Below are 25,199 nucleotides of genomic sequence, written 5' to 3' on the forward strand. Positions count from 1 at the left end.
TTTACCTTTCAGATGGAGTGGGCCTTACGTTAAAATCTGCAGAGTGAAAAATAATTAGAAAAAAATGCTTTTGTTTTTGGCGTTCATATCAGCAGGTGTAGTTGAGTCCCCAGCAGGTAGCTATGTTCAAGATAAATACACTTTCAGGGGAAGTTGAATAAACAGTGACACTGCGATAATGCCCTCTCAGCTGCAGCAGGACACATGGGGAGACGGCAAGATATTGAAAAACCACTGAATCGCAGACAGTCTGGTTAGGAGCAGAGGGAAATCTGTTAATAACTGAATGTAACTTGTATATGAGCAGCTGCCACTGCAAATCTCAGCTCCAGTACATTGTGTTTTTCAGAACTGTGGCTCATTTGAAGCAGGATCCTGCTGTTTCACCAAGAGGTCTACCAACCATTTGCCAAAAAAGCTGCAATTTGTGGATCTTCTCTAACTTTGCTTGCAGTTTCATTCATGCATGACTGATTCCTTTGGTTTTTGTTCTTTTTTTATTATTCCTTTTTGTAGCTGCAAAGATAACCTCTGGCACATTCCCTTCTTAATTTGACAAACTGAGTCCGTCAGCCTGGGCATTCCACTGCAAGACTTCTTGAAAACCCAATTTGCAAATCTTGTGTTAAATGTGAATCGGGATGTCCAATTTATTTTAAAGGGAAGTGGGAGCTTTAAGTAGGCCAGACCATCCAGGTTGCATTAGATGAGCTCGGGGTAAAGATTTTCACCTTGTTCTCTGGTGACTGTGTTTGTCACTTACCTAATTTGATGGAAATGACTGGCGTGTGCTTGGGAGCTCAGCAGAAGAGAAGTAAGAGCTCTTATGCTTGTTTTTTTCTGTAATTTCTTTTTCTTTTTTTTTTTTGTAGAGCTACAGAAAAAAGGAAGATGCTGCAGGACCGTTTTTGTCATGACATGCATGATAAAAGTAGCCAGACAGGGAATGTCAGTTGGTGAATCATCAGAGTAGAAACACTAATTGCTAGCTAAATTCTCACTCTGTAATTCATGACGGAAGGAAAGTATGGTTGGAAAGTTGGTCAGAGTAAGAGTGGAAGTTTAGATCTCAAGGTTATCCTCTCTCGTTCCCCAAAAAACCACTTCAGATTCACTGCACATTGGCACGCATGCATGCATGTGCATACGCACACATTCGATTTTCTTTTCTCATGGAATAAGTCGGGGCTTCACTTGTGCTTCGCTACCCTCAGACTGAGTGGTCATTTTTATCTGAGCAGACGTGAGCAGCGAAGTGAAAGACCTGACAAACATGCTGCCAACAGTTTTACCCTCACAGAGACAAAGACACTGGTGTCCTGTGTAGGCATCGCAACTCCCGGGGCTCCCTTGTTTCCATAGGCATTCTGGGACACAGCGATATGGGGATGGTCATATTTAAAGAATGACGTAATGCTGACCACATGGATTCAATTAGGGGTTTTTCTTTTAGTGGGGGAACAGTTCGGTTCCACTTTATCTCTCTCGGGATGGCAAATTTCAGGCATCTTCACCATGATGCTGTTTCTTTGTTGTGTTCTTGATTTCAATATTATTTTAGTGAAAGGCACTCATTTTCTATTGCTTCCTTTTGTTGTTATTATTGTCTGTGAAAGAATAAGTGGTGCTGTTTTCTGGTAGTCAATGCGGTGCTCCAGAGATGAAGCGATTGTCAGTGGCCAACAACACAATTTCTGCATTGACCTGCGATGACCCAAAATTTCCCTTCATGGCTACACGTTAGTTGGGTTGAGTTTAAAATACTCCTTGTTTAAAATCTGAAAATCATGTTTTTGTGGGGGCTTCATTTATCAAATATTATTCTTTATTCATTCTGCTTTATTTCACTAATAACCAGTTCTTCATTAAAGGGACAATCTAGGAACTACTTGCTAATTATATTACTGTACTGATGAAAGCATCTATGTACCCATGATGGCAGGCTTGTGCTAATGATACAGTAACAGGATGCAAACGTTAGATGAGCTGTGATGAGACAGTAGAAAGAAAATAGTTCCTATATGAAAGTGCCGGACCATTCTAGTAACAAGGTCATGATACCACGTTTGGCAAAAACATATTTGTTGGCACTTTAAGTACAACAAAAAAAGCTACATTGAGTTCCATTATATTCAAGAGAAAGCAGATATTACTACAGCCAGTATAAATGACTCACAATCTAGTCAGATAAATAGCAATGCAGCCCAGAGGAACATACAAAAAGTTTGATTTTGGGTGAGCTGTTAACAAAGCCTGAAAGACTGGCACCTTAAGATGGGTTCATGTAATTGCTATTTTTGAGTATTACCGCTGGTTGACCTTTCAATAACAAGAAACAGGAACTGTAATAAAATGGGGCGGCAGCCTTATCGGAGATCGCCTCAGAGAGCCGTGACCTGCATTGAGTTTCCTGCACTTAAAAACTGAGGCAGTTTGGATGTCTCCGCTCATGTTCTGACATGTCAAACCCACACTGAGAGGGCTTAACTGGAGGCATGCTGTTTAAAGACTCCTCTGCTCCAAACAATGGTTGGTGAAAGGCCCCTGTGTTCGGGATGCACTCTCCTCTCCCACAACAAGTGAGACATCCACAGCAGAGTGACGCTCTTTGTAAATGGATTGGAGAAAAAGTCAAGATTTTAACTGATTTTTGTTTTTGTGGGGTTTTTTTAATGGACAAGTCAAGGGGAATTTTTGGCTCATGTCTCCCCGTCTATGAGTCATTTATGCTTTTAGCATACATTTTGGGAAAAAAAAACCTGAAACATGTCCTATAATGACACCGGGGTCCTTACTGTTTATGCTTTGTGTCTTTTCATATTGGCATCGCCTGCAGCAAAAAGAAAAACCGCCATAGCTGTGTAATGATGGTGTATGAGTAGTTTAATTGTTATGGTTTAGAGATGTGGAGGGGGTTACCTGTGCAAGGCGGCATGTAGGCTCCTGTATTAGAGATGGTATCTTATTTGGGAGGTTCAGAAAGCCTTGATCCGAAACAGGAAGGTGGTCTTTGTTCTAATAGATGTTATGACACATAGCTGTACTCCATTTCTGTGGGAAATGGGCACAGCTTGTGGAGCTGTCATTTGTGTTTTTAGTTCTGAGGGTTCGCATTGTCCTTTATAGTGTTCTGCCCTTTTTCAGAGCTTTATTATCTAGTCAATGTCTCCAAATGTCACTGGTAAACCTACCATGCTGAATCAAGCCTGATAATAACTGCCTTTTAAAACAGATTAGCAAAATCCCTTCCTAAGATTGGGCTGTACATTGAAATGGCCTTCACAGACTGCATTAACTACAGGTCCGTTGCAATTACTTCTTCACACTTGTGTTGTAAACAAATAAACAAATCTAGAGAAAACAGAAGAGTCGGACAGATTGAAAATCTGTGGGGATCGATCCATCCATCCATGCATTTTCTTAACCAGTTATTCAAATCAGGATCTGGGGGCTGGAGCCAGCTGACATTAGCTGACAAGCAGGGTAGTCGCTCTTGGGGCTTCGTCTAATATCGCTGTTAGTTTTTGGTTTAAGTTGCTTTAATCAAAGTGCTTCTATCATTGAACTACGCCTGAAAAAATGGCACCTTAAGATTCCTTATACTCTAAATGCAGGGAACAGTTTTTCCAGGTATCCGTTGTAACCAGCAGATACCTGGTCCAAGGTATTTTGTGATGTTTACAAATGCAGATAAACCTTTTAAAAAGTTAATTCGTCTTCAGATGTTAGCTGATGAATTTAAGATTGCATTTCAGTAAACGGGGTTCCACTTTTGAGGGGACCTGCATGCAGCTAAGGCCTGCTTAGATTTGATTGGTCGATTGAATTTGAACTAGGAGCGGACTATAGACTGAAACCAGAAAGCTTCCAGCACTAGAAGGTTCGAATTCAGCTCATTCATATGCAGATATGTTTCTGGAGGATTATAAAAAAAATCCTAGTTATGCAAATTATTATCACAGATGGACTGATTGTAATTTTCTTGGCTGATTTTTATTTCTTATTTATTTATTTATTTTTCGAAGTGAGGTGCTACTGATTTATTCATTTAGTTATTTATTTAATTTTATTTTTGATTATTCCAGTTTTCTAAGCTCTATAAGGGACAGCTTATACAAAAAATCAACTTTTTTTTCAATGCGGGATATTTTTACACTAAAATAAATTATTACGTTTCTTAATTTCCCACAAACTGGACATGATAGACTCTCACTGAAAGAACTGAGAATAAAGCTACAGATAATTAGCTAAAATGGGTTTCTATACATTCGCCTTTACTTGACATATTTTACCCTACCAAACAAAAGCAGGTTTATCAGATTTATATATCAACACAAATGCAAGTTACATAAATAATATAATAATAATGTTTATAACGTCATCAGATAGCTGCACGTGGACCCTTTGCTCTTTTTTTTTACTTCGCTAAACAATTTTTTTTCTGTTCCTGCCTTGAGCCCTTGCTCATACCGAGTCTGGAGATACTGAGCTCTGGATAGCTTTAGCTTTAGCCACTCTTCCTTTATTAGCCTCTTTAAAATGTCCATGTTCAGCTGGGTGAGGGTGATTTAAGTGTCTCATTAGGTTTAAACATTTCATGGCGGTTCCTCCATGGTTTACTTTGGCCAACTTTGTGTCTTCCTCGGAGCTCAGTAATGGCTGTGAGCAACTATTAGCCTGTGCTGCTGTGCACATGTTGCACATGCATAATCAGACATATGTGAGGCTGTCCTATTGGTCACCAGTCAAGAACACAGCATGACTGTATCTTTTTCTTTTTACTTTTTTTTAAAAAAATTCTACGTTTTTAAAGTTGTTTTTTTTTTTTTTTTAACTGTCTTGTCCAACAGCTTTTAATATCAGAATTATGATCCGAATGCACTGTTTGCCAAACAGATTTGGTTTGCCTAAACTCTATAAATAATGTTTTAATAATTCATATATTTTTTATTATTATTCACATAGGATATGTGTAATTTAGCAATGCCAAAGCTGACAAGCAGGGAGGGGTTGAAGTGGTAAAGAGAAGAAGGGGGGGGGAAATTAAAGAAAGATAAAAGAACAATGGGGGGAAAATAGGAGAAAAGGTAAAAATAAAAGGACAAACATTAGAACACGACAGGCCAAATGGCTATATATTCATAACTACACAACTTTTTCACTAAAGTTGGCTCTATCTATCTGCCATAAAACTTTGATTCAGTGGTTCTGGTTAACATGTGTGCAGGAAATCTTTTTTTTAAAAAGGGCAACAACCCCACAATTCCTTTAAAAATGTTTTACTGTAATTGACTGCTGTGTAAGTCGAAATGCTTGATGCGACTGGTGGAGCATTCAGCATAAAACTTATTGCAGACTCTTTAAATTCAGCCGCTAGCAAAAGCTGTCGGTGGCATATTATAGCTGGGGGTCAAATAGAACAGAACGCATATTATCGCTTAGTACTTTTTGTGTTTGTCATTTACGTCTTCATTTGTCTTTTTCTTTTTAGACTCTTTTGTCAACAGCCAGGAATGGACATTGAGTCGATCAGTGCCGGAGCTGAAAGTGGTGAGTAACTTTTTTTTGTTGTTTTTGACAATCCTGGTGTTAATTTGCCCTCAGAGGTTTCATCTTACTAACAGATTTAAATGTCAGTGGGAAAGCATGTTCTCTCCATGTAATACTAGTTTTGCATTTCACATGAGAGGGAACATTTGAGAAATTGGCTGGACTTTTTCCCTGGCACATAGTGGGTGATTTTTAATGAGATGCGTTGGCATGGCGATACAGGGTGGTTTTGCAGCAGGACACAGGATGAGTGACAGTTTTGGGCTAGGCCGGTGACACATCCTGGGTCCGCTCCCACCCGCCAGTGAAGCACACGCACAGCCTCTGCCAAATGCACTACTAACATCCTCACATGATTTAATGCCTTCCCCACATAAAGACTAGCAGCCTTGAAAGGCTCCGCTCTGCCGTTCTCCCAGTGGATATAATATTTTCAGTGTTAGGTGAATTCATTGTTGTGGCACCTCGAAGAAGGGGAAACTTCAATGGGGGGATTCACAGCGAGCACAAAGACAAAGTTCCTTTATTGGCTTCAAACACTTTTAAATGCGTCTGTTGCTTTTTATGTTTCTAAGGTGTTAATTGGCAGCTTCCATGCGGGGGTTTGTTAAATGGACCCGGTAAGACTAAATTAAGTGTCGCAAAAATAGTAATCATTCTTTTCAAAACTTTCACAGAGTTACCGTGCAGCGACAAGGTCGTGCTGAAAGGAAGTTGGTTACAACTCTCAGAAGCTTTTAAAAACGATAGGGGGAAAAAAGCAGGTTTTGCTTTCTTCCTCTTTGATACCACAATAATAGGGGTCAAAACAATTCCTGTAGATGAATTAAAACGATTAAAACCATGTGAGAAAACCTCTAATTTTTTTCTGCCGCAACAGTGAGCTGTACTCTGGTACTGTTGATTTCGTGCTGGTGACTTGACTGTGGTTAAATCCTGTTTTATTGCCATCTTTTGATCATCTCACATCAGAGCTAAACGTCTACAAAGAAGAGTGAAGTTTCTGTAGTAGCATAATGCTGATACAGCATTTCGAGATCATGAATCCTATATACCAGTGGGTCACAAAGCCCAGCAGTTAAACAGCAGGAGAACGCTGGTTCTGTGGCACATTCAAAGCCTTTTTTTTGACTCATAGCTTTTACAGCACCACAACTTTTTGCTAACTTTGAATTTATTCATAGCTTATTCTTCTGGGTACCTCATGATATACATACTTCAGTTATAAAGAAGCTAGGCTAGGAAAAGACCTTGAACACACCTTTTCTCTTGTGCCTCAAACGTCCCTATAATTAGAACCATACCTGCTTTAACACCCACTAATGATCTGTGGAAGGAGAGGGCGATGGTGGGTAGAGGAGGAGCTGGAGAGGGAGGAGATGAGGCATGTTGCAGTCTTTGTTCTTCCCAGACATGCTGGCATCGTCAGCCCACCCTCAGCCATGCATCACCCCGAAGGCACTGCAGTTTGGTCTGGTCTAGACGGCAGGGAGAGGTAGAACAGGACAGACTACAACCAAAGTCAGGTGTAAATCAGAGGCACTTGGACAATATTTCAAACTCGCATGGCCTACGAAAGGGACCTTTACCCCCTTGAACACAAACCATATGGAGTTTCTTTTACTGCCTACTATCTTCTAAAGTTTTTAATTTGATTTTCTTCCACCTAGCCAACACTTGTTTTCACTTCAGGCCAGTGTGTAATAAAAATCTACTTAGCAGAGAAGCTAAAAAATGGAGTCACCTTTAGGTTTAGTGTGAAAGTTTCATTACTTTTTCAAATAATTACACCTTGACCAATTTTAAGAGTAAAAAAAATAATAATAGAAAAATCACACCCACAAAACTACATTTTTCATTTTTTGAATAAGAAACTTGCATACTGGTGAAAAAAAATGAGTTAGTCTTTTCAAAGATGCCTTAAATGCAGCACTTCTTCTTTTTTACTTATCTTCTTAAATGCACACACATTGAAATATATGCACAATAAAAATCCCCAGAACGTCAGTCTTTGATTTTTCAGTTGAGTTCTGATGGTACGTCTCTGTAGAAAGAATAATCTCTAAAACTTCAGTGACTCATGCAGCTAGGATTTAAGACTTAGCAGCATAACTAAAGATTAGGAATTAAATAAGATGTGGAGATGGTTTTATTTCTGATATTATTGACCTTGATGCAGTGTTTTCCTTTTTGCCACACACAATTTGCACACACTGGGCTGAAAACTTGCAAAGCCTTTATGATTGAGGTTGAAGCTTCAGTTTTTTGGAAAGAAAATATAAAAAAATAAAACTCAAAACAGCACGACTTATGCAATTTCAGTGCCTTTGTGGTAGGATTTTTTTTCTTTTTCTCTGTCAGGTCACTTGAACCTGTACATCATCTCATAGCTTTTTGCTCTTGGACTTGCAGGGGATTGTGGGAAACCTGTCCAGCGGGAAGTCTGCCTTGGTTCATCGATATTTGACAGGGACATATGTGCAAGAGGAATCGCCTGAAGGTAAGAGCCTGCTGAAGAAAGCGTGGGTCAGGAGGTGGATTACAAACATGACACCCAGCACAAAGATCAGAGCATTGCAGATTTAATGCAGCATGTTTACCGTGGCTCTTTTGACCTCAGCGCCTCGGCTGCCGCAGCCTGTCATATGTATTACATTGTTGACGATGTGTGAAAAGCTGGTTTTGTCAGCTTTCTGTTAGGATGGGACGGTTGGGTGACCATATTTGGAGGAGTGTAATAGGATATTTAAATAATGAAGAACAGCACTGTTTTTTGGGGGGGTTTTTGCCGCTTCTGTGCGTATTTTTATAATTAACTTCCATTAAACTGTTTTGTTTTGGATTTTGTTAAGCTTCCAAATGGCGAGATTGATAACTGGCTCAGTTCTATTTCTCCCTTCACTGAAAATGGTGGGAAAATGACAAAATGTAACATTTCTAGTAATTTGAAGCTCATTACTAAAACATGCAAGTAAAAGTGGCACTGTAAATGAAGGTTTTTGTCACAATCAGGTGCTTTTTACACATTTAAAGCACTTGATATGAAAGGAATCCTTTTTTATATATATATATATATATATATATATATATATATATATATATATATATATATATATATATACACACACACACACACACACACACATAAACCAAGAATGCCCCCCTCTGGCCTGAAGACTGCGTCCTCTACAAATTCCAGCAAGATGTTGGCAAACCCAGAGTTAACTGATGATCTTTGAGGGGTTTGCAGTGTTTCATTTTAGTGTAATTATAGTGAGGATGAGACATGAAGCGCATAATTAGTTTCTGGCATTTTGCTGCACCATGGGAGAAGGAAAAAAATCCTCATAGCTTAATTAGTCCTTGAGAAATCAATGGTTGAAATGCTGGGGGAGGAAAAAAACCCCAGATCGACCCTTGTTGCTTTAATCAGGGAAATGTATCGGTTCATATATGTCCGTGTCCCTTCACATCGTTGCTCTGATACGACGTACCTGTCTGGCGAACACCGGGCACCTCATTGTTTCTTGCGCTTCAACACTGGCTTCACTCCAGACTGACTATTAACATTGCAGAGAAGCTTCACCCAGCAGAGGGAAGGTTCATCCGTGGCTTTTTCTTCACTGTTTTGTTCCTGGGCTTTTGCTATGATATCTGAAAAAAGGTACTGGGGTGTGTTACTATGGCAACGCCGGATGGAGCTCCGTTGGATTGTGGCTCTGTGTCAAGGTCTAAGCCTCCGTGTAAGCAGAGTATGCTTACTGCGTGTTAACCATGCCTACCAACTCACCGTCTCTCTGTAGGCTGTGTGTGCAACGTTATCACTCGCCTGTTTTTTTTCTCCTTTATGAGACGTTGAGCACAAATTCACATTATTCATAATTAGTCTTCATCACGCCAGGAAGAGAGAGTGAGGTAGTCTGCCTCATTTATTCACAGCATTGGCTTATTCAGGCTCTAAATAGAGACGACGACATTCTGGATGATTATGTAACTGAGATGTTTACTTTGAATTTCCATCCATGTTTTCTCCAGAGCCGTATGCTTTCATTACAGATACTGGTTTCTGAGAGTCTCCTCCATAATCCATTCTGGAGTACGAACATGTTGCCAGCTTCCATGCAAACCCTTTTCTCTGATAAATCTTTGGTTTGCTCTGATGCAATCAGCATTCACACATACAGACGCATAGTTTCTCAGTGCTTTGTCGGAATCTGCAAAGCGCTTTGACTTCAGTAGAAAAATATAAATAAATAAAAAGCTGACTGGTGGTTTATGAATCTCTCTCTCTCTCTCTGCATGTTATGCAACCAGCATCCAGCAGGCTTTGAGAGCCCGTGCAAAAGGAGAATCCCCGATTTGCAGAGCGGGCTAAAATCGACTTAAAAGCGTGGAAGTGTGGCTCAAGTGGATATGTACTGCACGCTGACACAGGAATAGTGTCCGACTATTAAAAAGAAAAAAATCTGGGGCCCCGCCCACTTACAGCTCCTCTGATGTGTGATCTTTAGTTCTGTGGGCTGGTTTAACAACACGATTTCCAACTTGTTCTTACTCAGTCGTTCCAGGGGTGCACACATCTGCTGCCTTCAACATAATTTTCCTTTTTTTGGGGGGGGGGGGGGGGGGGATACATTTCACGATCATTTGTAGACCTTTTTAAATGTGTGCCTTATTCAGTTTTTTGAAATGGCTTTTGGCATATTTTTTTGTATTCATGAGACATCGTTTTCACTCCCAGGGACATCTCTAGCCTCACAACTTTCTCATTTCAATGTTTTTAATCTCCACAGGATCGAGAACCATTCAAATGATATGCAAAATCTAATTTACAGCGTGGTTCTCCCATTGGTGTAGTCTTTATCTGCAGCCAACTTTGCTAACGGCAAGGAAAATCTATTTGGGCTACAAAAGAAATGAAGAAAAGGGGAGAGAAACTCAAGGCAGTATGGGTGCTACGTTCTTAACTTTCCACCAATTTTTCTGGGATGTGACTTAAAGCAGAACAGTTTCGGAGTCACGACACATTTACTGGATTCTGATGTTTATCTCCCATTGCTTCCTTTCCATCCTTTTATCATCTTTTCTAAAATTAAGTCTATTTGTCTTAAGATATCATTTATTACAATTAGCCGGAGAGTGTTTGTGAAGCAAAAGTCGGGCCTTTTCGTGACTCATGGAAGCGCAGTGATAGTGGCGCTGAACTGGTTCCCTCAGCAGCTGTGCATTTGACACGCTAAATGGCAATTTCTCGCCCACATAATTGGCTCCAGAGAGACCTGGTTTCCTGTCAGCATGTGATCCAGGCAACACCGTGTTCAGCAGGTCTAAATTGAGAAGCTGCACTTAAATTCAGATGCATATCAACAAACTTTTAAGAGCCATACATTTCAATTGCTTTCCTCTTCTTCTTCTTCTTCTTTTTTAACTTATCAGTGGGTGTGAAATGTGTCTGCTGTCTTTCCTTTTTTTTGACAACCCCCTGGTGGTTGGTTTACGTTCTAACAGACAATTTACACTTTGATTAATTGACTGGCTGTGGAGTAAACTCTTGGAATAAACATCTCTTCCTTTAGGTGGACGTTTCAAGAAAGAAATTGTGGTGGATGGACAGAGCTACTTACTTCTGATCAGAGATGAAGGGGGGCCTCCAGAATTGCAGGTAGGATCCTTAAAAAGGTCTCTTTAATCAAAAGCTGCTGGGTAGAAACTGTCAAGCTGACAGAGCCTGCTTAGAGACAGACCATTACTTCTCTACAGGACTGTTTGGAGCAGACAGCACTCTGTGGGTGTTCTAACAAAAGCAACAACGGATCGATGCAAAAGCCAAGTCGAGATGATTTTTGTGGTCAAAGAAACAACGCCTAATTATCTTATTAGTATGCGAAATCTGAAGAGTTATGGTTAATTTTTAGGAGAAAATGTGATGTTGTGACACGTGTTATGACAGTGCAGCCATCAAAATCTTATCTTCGATTATTTGTGAATCATGGAGGACCCAATTTTGAGCTACTGCAGGACTTTGTGACATTGGCTGTCTCCAATTTATATACTTTATCCAGTCTAAGAAACTATGAAGCTGAAGCATCAATGTCTTGATCAATCATCCAGGTAAGGAAACCCCAAAAAGTGTATTCTGTTCATCTGGACGTAGCATTTTCGGTGGGAGAAACATTTCATCGCTCATCCGCATGACTTCTTCAGTCTTAGCTGACTGCAGGTTTCCCCAGCCTTCCCCAAGAGTACATTTGCAAAAGGAAACTAGCACCACTGGCAAACAATCATCATGATCAAAATGCTTTCCTTTGTAAAGCACGATGTTAGAAATGTAGTAGAGAAGTAAGAAGAACATTGTCATGCTACTTTATTATTTATACTTGAAGTAGAATAAGTAAATCCACTTAATTATGGGAGTGCCTGTGATCACTGGCACTGTTTGTGTCAGCAAAGCATGATATCTGACAAGTCTCCTTGTTACACCCTGTTTCCACCTTCACTCCTACAAGGCTCTACTCAGACCGATTTCCATAGATGGGAGGATTCAGTTTCCCATAACCAATCATGAGAGACTAATGTGCCCCCCTCCCTCCCCACCCCATGAATGTAACCTAATTTCAAGTCCACCTTGATGCATGCTAATGGCGCCACACTGTTATACAGCTGCATAAACCGTGAGTTTAGCCTGTTCCTTCGTTTATCTGCTGTGCCTCAGGGGTGCCGACAACAAACATGCACTGGCCGTTTAAATTTAATATCGCTGTTGTGGCACAACGCTTGACTACAGCCCATGGCAGTGATTGGCTAATTGGCACTCATGGGACACCTGTTTTTGTAACTGAAAAACTGCTGTTTCATGACGTAATGTCCGGCCAATGAACACGTCCAAAGAGCTTGACTCATTCAAAGCTGGCGGCGCTTTACTTATAAACTTATCTGAACTGATGACTTCCTCATGAGGTCACAGAGGAATGTGACGACATCTACGGTACCTTTTTGTCGCCTAGCGACCGTAAGCTCTCGAGCACATGAAGGAAGGGTTGGGAAAACAAGGGGCAGGGGTCGTCACACTCATTACTGTACAAAGTCGGGCTTCCAGCAACACAAGCTTGAAACATAGTGTTTGATGACATGGACAAAGAACAAATATAGATTCCTTAAATTTTAGTGAGATAAGGAAAAAAGTAAAGTTAACCCTTATTTATGTTTTTTTTCCATTTGACAGCAGTAAAAATACCATAAAGGCCATTTTTTTAGCTTGAAATTTGATGACTTTCTTAAAGTGCCCTGATATGCCACATTTGCACACAGAGATGGCCAACTTCTGGCTAACCCATCTAACTAATTTTTAAATAATAATAATACAACAGAATAATAAAAAGTCCAAACTTTATGTCCTCCTTAACATTTGTACTTCATATGTACTTAACATCTTCCAAAAGTCATCTAATGGACGGGATTGAAGTGTTCACTGGGCTGATTCTGGCCCCCGGATTTCTGTTTGACACTCCTATCTTAAACCAATAACAACATATAAAAGGGGTTAGGGTTAGAAAAAAATCACACTGATGTAAAGGTCTAAAAAACACGTGTCAGATGTAGAGATGGCACAATACCACTTTTTTTATGTCCGATACCGATATCATAAATTTGGATATCTGCCGATACCGATATGAATCCGATATAGTGATTTTTAATCAACAAAACTGTTTTTTTAAATATCTTGCTGCATTTTGTATAAGTTCATACTCAAGTTTAAAACAACAACTACACTAAAGCTATTCTGTTATACCTGTATGCAAAAAAAAAAAATATTTCATAGTTCAGCAATACTGATCAATCTAGTAAACTTAAACCTACTCCATCCTCCCTTTTCTGGTATTTTAAAGAGTACTTAGCGTAAATATTAAGCAACCTAACTAATAGGGTTCCAACTCCCAGCAACAACAAAAATAAATAAATAAAAAATAGGGAACCACCCCTCACGCTCCACCTCATGATGCTTAATTGACATAATCAACCTTAATTTGATGCAGTGTGAAAAAAAATGCACAGAAATCAATTATTTTTCAAGAAATATTAAATAGATTCAACATCTTTCTTCAACAAAATTGCAGACTGCACAGATGGTACCTTCCCAAAGGAAAAAGTACTATAGCTTACTAGGGTATATATATTAGACTTAATAGTTACTATATACAGTAATGGACTTCTATTCATTTTACATCAAATTAAAACTTTGGGTGTCAGATAATTATTTATTAAAAGCTATACATTTTAAATGAGAATAAGAAAGAAAAGTATGTCTTTGTGCCCCCTTTTCCCTGTTCATGCCCTATCGGCCCCCCTGGCTAAACTTTGCTAGATCCGCCCCTGCACAGTTACCAGCGTCAGCTATGTAGAAAAAGATCCTGGTGTAGAAAGTAATATTAAATAAATTCTAACAACAGCTTATCAAGCTTAAACGTGCTGCTGTTGTTTATCCACTGGTTTCCTCTTTCTGGTGCAAAGTGGGCCAAAAACAAACAAGAGAGACGGACTCGCGACAGAAAAGCCGATCAGCTGATCATTAAGCAGTTTCATGATTGAAGTAGCAGCAAGAAGAGGCAGTCGCTCCATATATCGTTTGTTAAGCTTAACGCAGGAATGCTTTACAAACATTCAGAGATGGACTTACACACTTGCTTTACTTCTCTCGGGGATAACTTTGTCGGCGATGAAATGCCGGGTTGCTAGCGAAGCTCCAAATGCTATCCAGACCACCGACAGGTCCCGCATGCCACAGCCGCTCTATCACGTGATGCATACTGCTCAGACGTGCTAACGTTCTGAGGCGAGTTATGGTTGCAAGTTTTGTGAGGTGCTTTCGTGATATTTAATGGATCGGATTACATTTTTTATTTTTCTCCGATATCCGATCCAGTAATTTAGGTCAGTATCGGACTGATACCGATACGTAATATCGGATCGGTCCATCTCTAGTCAGATGTGATACACTTGGTGTTACAAAGTTAATACATGCTTTGTGGTCACCCATAATTACAAACTCACAGATTTAACGTTGGTTCTACTGCCCACTTCTTAGACATTAGGATTCACTCTTCCCATTCTCACCAGCATGGTTTCCAGCTGCAGCAGGCAGCTGTTTTAAGCATAATCTGTGATAAGCCCAGTGTATACTAAACAGCCCAGCACTAAACAGCAGTTGAGCAGTGTTAGCAACAAACACACAGGGGCACATTTAGCAGGTAGAAGGCTTTATATGAAACAGGACCCATTTGCCTGGTGATCAGAAACAAATTAATTGACTTTTTATGTTCACAGGTCATACTTATTGGCCCCAAGTTGTCTAGTCACAACATCTTTTTATACACTGAGTAATATGTACTCAGTTACTTTGCACCCTTAAAGTAAATAAACTCTCTCACGTGAGTCTTTCTTCTAACTGCAATGTTATTGATATTTTCTGTTGCTAAGCTTACATAGATTTGATGAGGGATTTAAAAAGATTCAAATGTAATAATCGGATTCAATTAAAGGCCCAAGTATCAAAACCACCAGCCCCGGAGAATATAGACAAACTTGCTTGTGGCTTCATTCACGGGGTTCAGTGTTTCCGGTGTATTTACCCTGCAGTTGTTTTAGCGGCTAGTGATGCCTGGCTTGGCAAAGCTCCGATTTACACTCGCATTACGCTCGCATTACGCTCGGCGAGATTAGGGAATAGAAATGAGTGCAGCTCAGTTGTCAGCTGCCTGTATAATTACTGGCATAATTAAAGGCCTCCATTATGTTCCCACTCGCAGGAGGCTGAGCACAGTTGTGGTTTGGAAGCTCGATTTGCCATTCAGTCCCTGTGGGGGTCTGGGCAAACGTAAAAGCTGAATAAAGAAGAGGGCATTACAGGAGAATAGTTTGTCACTTGATTGTCACCGTTACTAGTACTGTGGAGTCAGCTTAGCCTATTTCCTGCTGTGGATGTTGAATCAGATTGATTCGCTCTGCTCCCTGTTGGATCATAAACTATCCAGAAATTCTGACATATATAGAGATGACACAGAAAATACACATTTCCCTGTATTATGGTAGCTGTGGGGATAAAGAAAGCAGATACGGATTCAGTAGTAATCATTATTCATTCAGTCTGTTCACCTTGGTCTGGTATCTTGCCTAAAAACATGTTTCAGTGTCCTAAGATTGTTGCTACACTGCCCCCTTGTGTAGATATACATGAAGTACAATAACAGTAAAAGTGCTGCAACCTATTATAAGGTAAAATGTATTCATAAAAGCTAAAACAAATAATGGTTTCCATCCCTGTCTCCCATTATCCCTTTTAAAATAAAAAAAATTAGTATATTTTTGTGGTCAGTGCATCAGCGATAATAATGCAAACGTTAATTTGTGCAAATGTTCTTGTGGTAGCTTTATTTCTTTAACACATTACCTCTGCTCTGCCCTCAGTTTGCTGCCTGGGTGGATGCAGTGGTTTTCGTTTTCAGCCTGGAGGATGAGATCAGTTTCCAGACGGTCTACAATTACTTCTTGCGCCTTTCCAGCTACAGGAACACAGCAGAGGTCCCCATGGTCCTCGTTGGAACACAAGGTGCTTGCCCTGCATCTGATATGTATATACAAATGTTCTTTATTGCCTCTTACATAATGAAACTATAGCTGTTATATACTATTCTTTAATAAGTGAGGTATATTGAATTTATATCTTAATGTCAACAAAAGTCAGGAAAAGACCAAAACTGTTTTTGTGGTTTGAGTGCCAATTTGTTTTTGTGCAAAGCGGACTTCTGTTGCTGTCCACAGATCATTAAAACACACCAGCAAAGCACACTGTTGCACATCAGTACCCATCAGTTTTGGAAATATGGAAGTATGTAGGCGTCTTTCAGATTCCGAGTATATATTCGGGACTTCTCCGTGGGGTTTATTTTTCGGTGAAAGCTGTTGACACTGGGTATTGCCAGCTTCATTCATGGAATTAAATGTTTGATCCACATCTTTTTTTCTTATTGCTCTCTTCTGCTAGATGCAATCAGTGCTGCCAACCCCAGAGTGATTGATGACTCACGGGCCAGAAAGTTGTCAAATGACCTGAAGCGCTGCACGTACTACGAGACCTGCTCCACCTACGGCCTGAATGTGGAGAGAGTCTTCCAGGACGGTGAGAGGGGGTGTTTTAAAAGTGCAGATAGGTTAAACAGGAAGGTGTAAAGCGTAGCTTGAATGTAATGACGTTTTATTTTACAGCCCGCTTTTAGTTCGATATACTTAGTAGGTTGTTTATCCTGCAACGCTTCAGTCAGTCGAAAGAGCAAACACTTGTCAGCATTTGCTAATTTTAGAATAAACTAGTTCTTCAAATGTAAGGATATATGCTTAGGAACAATGTTGCAAACTTTGGATAGGCATTTTACATTTTTGCTGTTTGTAATGACCTTCATCTAAATTGCCTTATTCCCAGGTTCCATTGCAGGCAAAACATTTAAATTAGCCTCATTTCAATTCCACTCTCAGACTTCCACTTAGGATTTCTTGACAGTTTCTTGAAGAAACATTTAAATTGCAGTTTTTCAAATACCGGATTTTGTGTGAATCCGACTAAGATATGCAATCTTGTCACCTCCTTCCAATTTTAGGAAACACGGTCCAATTTGGTCTAACTTGTATTTGCAAAACTATGAGCCTAGTAATTAGTGTAACCCTCATATTACACCCTCTGGAACTGGCTCAAACTGGCAGGGAGGGCATTCACAGAAGAGTTTTTCTCAAAACAAATGTAACTTAATAAAGCTGAAACTCACAAGTCGGCATTATTAGTGTTAGTTATTAGTGTCCTGTTTGCTGTCGAGGTGCTGAAAGGTGCAAAAAAAAAAATGAAGGGAACAGTAGGTTTGAGGGAATAAGCACATTTTTATAGCCTGGAAGGTCCAGCTGCCAGCCTACCAATGTCAGCCAGTTTCCCCCTGATGCACAGCCTCCACGGTGTGATGCCCCTCCCTTACATGGGAAAATGTTGGATCAACTCAATAAACTTGGATCAACATTTTCCTTGCTTTCCCATGTAACTTTGTAAAGACGAGAAGAATTTGTGTCGAAATTTCCATAATGACAGTTGTTTCTCTGTTTCTCTTTACCTCAGGCTACATGCAAAGTACTATAATATTTCACATTCAGTAACATATGATTGTCAGTACTGCAATTAGTCACTGTGGAAGTTAGATTCATGATCAAGGCTCGCATGTAAATGTGGACTTCATTCAGTTCGGCATAAATGGCGGAAAATCACCATCTCGTATATTGTCTCTTTTTCAAGTTTCTGGAAACTCTTGAGTTTTTCTCTGAATCCATAATTGAAGTCATGAAACTGTTATTTGGAAACTCGGCTGCTTCAACTCTGGCACATTTTCCCCTCGGGCGGCAGCTCCTTTGAAAGGCTGTCATCCCTTCAGAAAACATCTGAATATGTAACGCTGTGTTCACTTTGCATTTAACTGACTGTTGATGCGCAGGCACGTTGTCTTCCCCCCCTGCCTTAATTGCTTCCTGAAGCTCAATTTGAAATAATTAAAAGAGATGAAGGGAGCGCTGGCTGTCTGGAGAAGTCGCCCAGTATCACTCGCACCCTCTTTCTGTATTTGCCATGCTGCAGCAGGCAGCCGGGCGTTATGGTCCCAGCTGTCAGCACGACTTCAGATCATCTCCCCTTCCCTCAATGCTAATTCACATCACGCAGCCCCAAACATCACCTCCCTCCTTCGACGCCTCGCGCTCCACCCAGTCGCGTGTGCAGCAAATTAACGGTTTACGCCACCACCAGCATAGCCAATCAGGCTGTGACAATAGTTCCATTTGGCTAACATCACACTATAGAGCTCCATGAATGACAGAAAAAAATAAAAGCAAGTGTCATTTTGTATGATTACTTTTCTTGGTAACAGAGGCACCTTATTGTCCCAGGAGACATGCACAAGTATGTATGTATGTTCCTTATTGCCTGCCTGGAAAACAAATGGCCCGAGGAGGTCTAGATAATGTGCGTAGTTGGGAGTGCTAGTTTTCTTTCATTGCTTTTAGCACTCTACAAAGACTTTTTCTGGCATTTGAATTGCATTAAGACTGAATGTTGTGATGCTGTAGTCCAAATCTACAGCAGTCACAAGGTGAGATGCCTGATGTAGTTTTTCTACTTCTACATCTCTTGCTCTAATGCTGTTGAGCAATGACTTTATTGTGTTATGCTGTAAAAGATACCCATTGTGCCCATATGAGGACATACTCTTTTTTTTGTTTAATAACAAGAGGATCTATAATGAAGTAACAGCTTCCTGTTCAAAGAGGAAGTTGGTTTTTGTACTTATCAGGTCCAACTACTTAAATAACTGGGAGAAATTTAAAAAAGCATCTCAGACAAGAGCTCGAGTCTCAGGAGATTCATAGTGAGTGAACTGAGCTAAAACCCCAAAGTGTTCTTCAATTTTAATAAATATAATATTTTTGTGTTTGATTTGATGTCTGAATCGAAATAAAAACAGTCAGTTTTATTTGTCAGTTTTTGTCTGTAAAACACAAGGATGCCGCTGACGTGTGCTGATTGGTTGTAAATATTGTAACCAACCTATCAGCCGACGCATTCCCTCGATGGCACTCAGTTTCGTTCAGTGACCTTAACAGACATCTGAACTAAAACCACTGAATTAAAACAAAACCTTTTGTGTCAGAAACAGCTGACACAAAAGCTGAAAAGGGAGCGCTATGGGTCCAGAAAGAGGCTTTTGGTTCTGTTATGTCCCTAAAACTTAAAGTATTTTACTAAAACCTAAACTCCATAAATGTTAAACATAATAAAAATTCATTTTATTTCTGTTTTTACTCCCATGAACATTATATTTTATGGCTTAAATGGCATATTTATTCTGGACTGTCGCAGAGACCACCTGTTAAACCTGACGTTGAAGAACGGGAATTCTCTGTCTAAGAATTCGTTGAGGTTTCCCACTGTTGCTCAGCAACTGAGCTAGTCTACATCATCACACGTGATCCTGGGTTTCACATTCTCACAGTGTAACCCACTAAATACCTAAAAACTCTCCCAAGGTTGGCTGACCGGACTAGTTGACCGTATATTGCTGTGTGTTTGCCTGCAGTTGCCCAGAAGGTTGTGGCCATGAGGAAAAAGCAGCAGCTCTCTATTGGTCCATGCAAATCACTCCCGAACTCTCCCAGCCACTCATCAGTCCCCGCTGCATCGATCCCCTCTGTTCACATTAACCAGGTAAGATCCAGATATTCACAGCCCACACTTAAATCCTCCACGTGAATATGTAAAAAATCTCCAGTTTATGTAATTCTTCTCATGGTGATTGGTTGTATTGTTAGTGAGTGGGTAATTTTGTCCACATTATATTTTTCCTAAATTGACCTGGTTCTGTCTCCCCTGTTGTTGTTTTTTCTTTTCCTTTTTTCTTTGTACTATCCTCTCTCCTCCTCTTTCCTCTTGCTTTTCCTCTGATTCTGTCGGTTCGTGTTAATCCCTCTCGCTCCCCAGGCGGCCAATGGTGGGGGTGCATTCAGCGACTACTCCTCCTCCGTTCCCTCCACCCCCAGCATAAGTCAGCGGGAGATGCGCATTGAGACCATCGCTGCCTCCAACACGCCCACGCCCATCCGCAAGCAGTCAAAGCGCCGCTCCAACATTTTCACAGTAAGTATGCGACAGCTGATGCAAAGCAACACCCACTCACACTACTAGGAGGCATGTTGCCGAGCGCACTTTTTCCACCAGAGGGAGACAGGTAGCTCAAAATGCATAAAAAAAGCCACCTCTCCTGCCTCCGATGCAGGCAAAGACAGTGTCTTGTTCACACAGCACAATGGGCAAAGGAGAAAAAGACAAAATAAATCTCATTAAATCCCTGAAATGCACCAAAAAATAAAAAAAAATAAAGAAATAAAATGAAACCTTAAAGCAAATATCAAAGATAAACACTGTGGAAGAAAAACATTAACTCTTTTCATGTCCTTTTTCTTTTCTAATTGGATGTAGTGAGTGCACATGAATTAAGTTCCTCATCTCACCCATAACAAACTGGGCCCTCTGCGCTGTCTAAATCTTTGACCTCCCTCCCCCTACCCCTCTTATTTTTGCTAGATCCTTTCTTTGCAGTGACTTCCCTTTTGGGGGAGAGACGGCAGCGACAAAACCGCCAATGCCACTTCTCCTGCCCCGATCAAGCTAAACTTTAAAATCCCAGCCAACCTGTGGCCCGTTTACACGCTGCTAATAATGCATGCTGGCACCCTTAGCACCCCTGCTTCAGACAGAAAGTGCTCTAACTGGCCACTAATCAACTTGCTGAGTCCCCATTTTACATTTGATTTCAATCGCTAAGATTAACTACCACACCAGTATCCCGACACCCCTGTCTGCCTGCTCTTTACCCCATGTCCTGTCACATTTGCCCTTTGCCCTAACCGATAGCGTATGTGTGCACTAACCACTCTAATTTCCTTAGCTGTCCTAAGCTTGTCTTTTACTTGTAGCCTCTGCCATGTTTTTCTACCCAGCCTGTTCCCCTTCTCCCCCTTTTTCTCTTCCTAGCCTTCTTCTTTGCTGCTAAGCCTTTCCTAAACTTGCGTAGCCGGACCTGGGCCTCCTTAAGCTCAGGGAGGTCTGTAAAAAAGTACAAATCAGCAAGCTTTAAAATCAGTAAAAAACAATTCTCTAAAGTTCCCTGGTTGGGGAAAAACAAATTCCCCTGCAAAACCAGTGTCTCATTCACATGCCATCTTTGTATTCAAGTTTTCAATTTTTTCACTGCAGAACTTTTTGAGCTTTATGAGACAGAGATCAGGCTATGTGAGATTACCCCTTTCCCTCTCCCTCCCAGTCATATCCCCTTTCTTTCACCAATCTACCTCCCTCTCACCTCTTGCTGTCACCTGTTTCCCATCTCATTCCTATTTCCTCTCTCCTCTCTTTCTAACCAACTCCTTCTCTAACCCTCCCCGATCTATCCCTTCCCCTCCTCTATTTGTCCTACCGCCTTCATCTTGTTGCCCCAGCTGCTGGGGAGCCGCAGGTTTTGTGGCCACCGAGCAGTACAGGCTGTGTGCTAGCTCCCCTTGTTGTCTCCCTTCCCCCCCGCTAGGTAGTGACTAACCATGTCCACCAGAGAAATGAGCCTCTCCCAGTCCGCGTCATGGAGATGCCGAAGCACGCCACCTACCCAGTGTGGGTGCCAGAGTGGCAAGCCGAGCGGGAGTTTCAGCTCATGACCTTCTGAGGAGCAGCGAGCCGAGGGAGGGAGGAGGGAGGGGGAGGGAGGAGGAGGAGGAGGAGGAGGAGGAAGGGACGGAAAGTTGACGGGGCGATGTCGACATTTCTTCAGTGACACTCGAAGAGAGCAATGGGCTCAGGAGAGGAAGACTTGCTTTGCAAAAACCTCCTTGCCATTTTACGAAAAACAGCAGAAAGAGAAAATATTTCATCAACACAACAATGCCGAGGATGTTCCTTTCCTAGCTTTGCACGTCTTAAAAAAGAAATTGGTATCTGTGTTACAAGTTCACAAAAAGTTCTGCCGGTAGATCGCAGGTTGCCAGGCACAATCTCGAAAGTAGGTGAGTAGATTGTAAAGCAAATCTCAGAAGGCCTCAAGAGAAGCTCTCCAGAAAAATGCCTTAATGTCATCGGTAGACGAGCTCTGGCAGATCAACAATAGACTCTCTTTAGTCACTACATACGAGATCCGGTCCTGTTATAAATCTGAGATAATAGTAACACATGTCACAATCATGGCACTGGCATTGGGACTCTTAAAAATGAAGAAAAATCCTTTGCATTGTGCAGTTTACTTAGATAATACTGCTCCAAATATACCAGATATGGTTTACTTAAAAAGAAAAAGCCCCTTGAAATAGATCAGTGCTTTGCATTAATACATTTAGATTTTTTTTAAAGTAAGTAACTAAAACTCAAAGCTTTACATCAGAAGATCTTATCACTCTGTCTTTTCACCACCCTCACAAATCACCAAACCACAATCATTTCAAGCCAGTTTCCACCATAACTGTCATTGGCCACTAGGTGTCAGCACAGTACACGTTATTCTTTCCTAGTGCTTCCATAGTCAATAACTAAACAATGTGTTTTGTAGTCTGTCTGTGGTTTCCTGAGGTCTTCAGGCCGTCTGTCCCCTTTTTGTGTTGAAAAGCACACTATTGAGGAATATAAATGAATATTACAGCATTTTTATACTTAATTCCATCATTCATTCGACCCATTTATTAATGTCCGCCATTCAGTGTTTCTCCATTCTGTATTTCAGTCCCTGAACTTGTTTCTCGTGTGAAACAAAACTCCAACAACAACACAAACAATATTCATTTGACACTGTTTTTTAATATTTGCAGATTTGTGCTTCTGTTTCCAACCTTTCTTCAACAAAAAGGGCTTTCCAACTCCTTCCGAATTAGAAGAGCATGATGGTTAAAAAAAAAAAAAGAAAAAAAAAGAGTCCCCCTGCTTTGCCAGTCCTGATAGAGAGGAGATTATTGGTTGAGGACTTTCAGCTTGTTGCTGCTTTACCCTCAGTGCCCTATTGCATTTCGGGTAATGCGTAGAACGTGTGGAAAACGTAGGACTTTGCGTCCAATGCAACCTAAAGTCGAGTCCACTCAAGTGTTTGAGTGCACTCAGAGTAGACCGTCTAATATCACAGCACGAGACAAACTGTAGGGACTCTTGTGGAAATGCCCCATCCACCCCCTTTTTTGCCCTGCCCCACCCTCTACTCACTCCCCCGTGCTCTCATTCAGACACGCCACACAAAAAAACAAAAATCATGCTGTACAGTCGAGTCACTTTTGGAACTGTTACCCAGCCACCTAAAGGACACAACCTTTTCCTTACATGACATCACGCTGCCTTTTGCCATAAATGAGGACTCAAGGACTAGAGGTGCCAAGTTGTTGTTCTTTTTTTGTTTGTTTGTTGTTGTTGTTTTTTTCCTTTTAGATTTTCCCTCGATTCATTTGGTCTGTTTTTATTTGACTCGCTCTCCTTTTCCAGGACGTTTTGAAGTACTGAATGGATGTTGAAAATGTGATCTAAAGGTATTAGCGCAGAGGTATTTTAGATTAAAGCAGTTTGGGGTAAATTTTATGAAGGCCTTCATAAAAACTAGTGTAGATCGTCAGGGTGTTGAGGTAATACAGAGGCATAATATACGAAAAACAAATGAAACTGGGTTGCACCGACTTGTATGAATGTAGTTAAACTTAACAGTTATTTTCCTTTTATTTATTTTTAATTTATTGGGTTGGGTTTTTTTTTTTTTTTGTTTGCAGATTCAGTTTTAATTTATTTTTTAATTTCTTTTCATTTTCCTCGGTTTAGGTTTGGTACAGAGATTATGAACTCTTGCATAATCGCTTTTCTATCATGAATGGATTGACAAAAATATAGACTGCTGTATATCTTGTATTGTATTTTATTTACAATGGTACTCTATAAAAAGTACATACATATAAGGAATATATGAAATAACTGTCCATCCTATATTTTGTGGGAACTGCAATGTTTGGCTCAATCTGTTGAATATTTTGAAGTGACTTTGTGACTTGCTTTGTATGGTGTCTGTATAGAAGCTAAACAAGTCATCATAAAAAAAAATAAAATGTTGGAAAAAAATATAAACGCCAGAGTTGGTTTACTTGAACTCAGACTACCTCTTTTCCATTGGTGACTGGACATCTCTCATGTTCTGAGTGAGACCATACACACTCATGTCTGTCCCTACCTGTACCTCATCTCTTTATTTGTGTTGGGGTGGGAAGGTTATGATTAAACTGTTTCATGCCAAGTTTCAGTCGCTGTACCACTGGGTTTTTTCCCCCCTCTCCACAGGCATTCCCGGGAGTTTTAATGCTGATGTATTTTAACTTCTCTGACACTTAAATTGTCTGACTTTGGCAGATTGATTTTGTGTCCTTCTAGGTTTTGCAGGCTGGAGGCTGGAGGAAGAAATACTACCAAAGCCTTTTTTTTTAAAGAAAAAAAGAGAGAAAGAAAAATAACCACTCTCCTTTCTTTCCTTTCTAACCTGTTATGACGTTTAACATATTGATCGTGCTATACAAGCACTTATTATTTGACTATGTGAAAGGCACAGCTGATGCTGCAGTGGGTACAGCAGCAGGTGGTCTGCAGGTCCACTAAGGGCCCGCTCTGGGTCTCAGACAGAGGGAAGGATCTACCAAAGGGTTTCAGGGCTGAGTCATGACTCAATGTGTGGTCGTCTCTGGTCTCCTCTGTGTTGAGATGTGTCCAGTGTGGTCTTGGTTTGGTCTCTATTTTTCTTTAAATTTCTTATTTTCATTTTTTTTGACTTGCACGTCGGTGTTAATGCTGTTTGTTCCGCTGGTCTGCTTGTCTGTTCATTTGAAGCTTCTTTTGAGACTATTTTTTATTTTGCAACGCTTAGTTTACAGCAAATGTTCCAAACACCCTCTGACCCCCAGTCTCTTGCCCTCACGCACACACGCCCCAACACGCACGACCCCACCCAAATTCTCCTCATACCCCCACGGCTTCCATCTCGTGCTCTGTGCGTCGCTTCGGTGTCTGACTGACTTTC

The 25,199-nt window shown here is 40.6% G+C and overlaps 1 protein-coding gene across 1 annotated transcript in view; it reads left to right on the top strand.

Moving 5' to 3' along the window:
* agap3 (ArfGAP with GTPase domain, ankyrin repeat and PH domain 3) overlaps positions 1-25,199 on the top strand; it is a 76,638-nt gene that overhangs the window by 3,438 nt on the left and 48,001 nt on the right. The window contains exons 2-8 of the mRNA XM_084911999.1: positions 5,492-5,550; positions 7,963-8,050; positions 11,127-11,212; positions 16,012-16,153; positions 16,589-16,723; positions 19,707-19,834; positions 20,108-20,263. Coding sequence (XP_084768125.1) covers positions 5,492-5,550; positions 7,963-8,050; positions 11,127-11,212; positions 16,012-16,153; positions 16,589-16,723; positions 19,707-19,834; positions 20,108-20,263 — 794 coding nt within the window. The remainder of the gene's footprint in view (positions 1-5,491; positions 5,551-7,962; positions 8,051-11,126; positions 11,213-16,011; positions 16,154-16,588; positions 16,724-19,706; positions 19,835-20,107; positions 20,264-25,199) is intronic.

This window comes from Perissodus microlepis, chromosome 18 (assembly GCF_051167445.1).
Source record: "Perissodus microlepis isolate ML-2025 ecotype Zambia chromosome 18, ASM5116744v1, whole genome shotgun sequence".
Taxonomy (NCBI): domain Eukaryota; kingdom Metazoa; phylum Chordata; class Actinopteri; order Cichliformes; family Cichlidae; genus Perissodus; species Perissodus microlepis.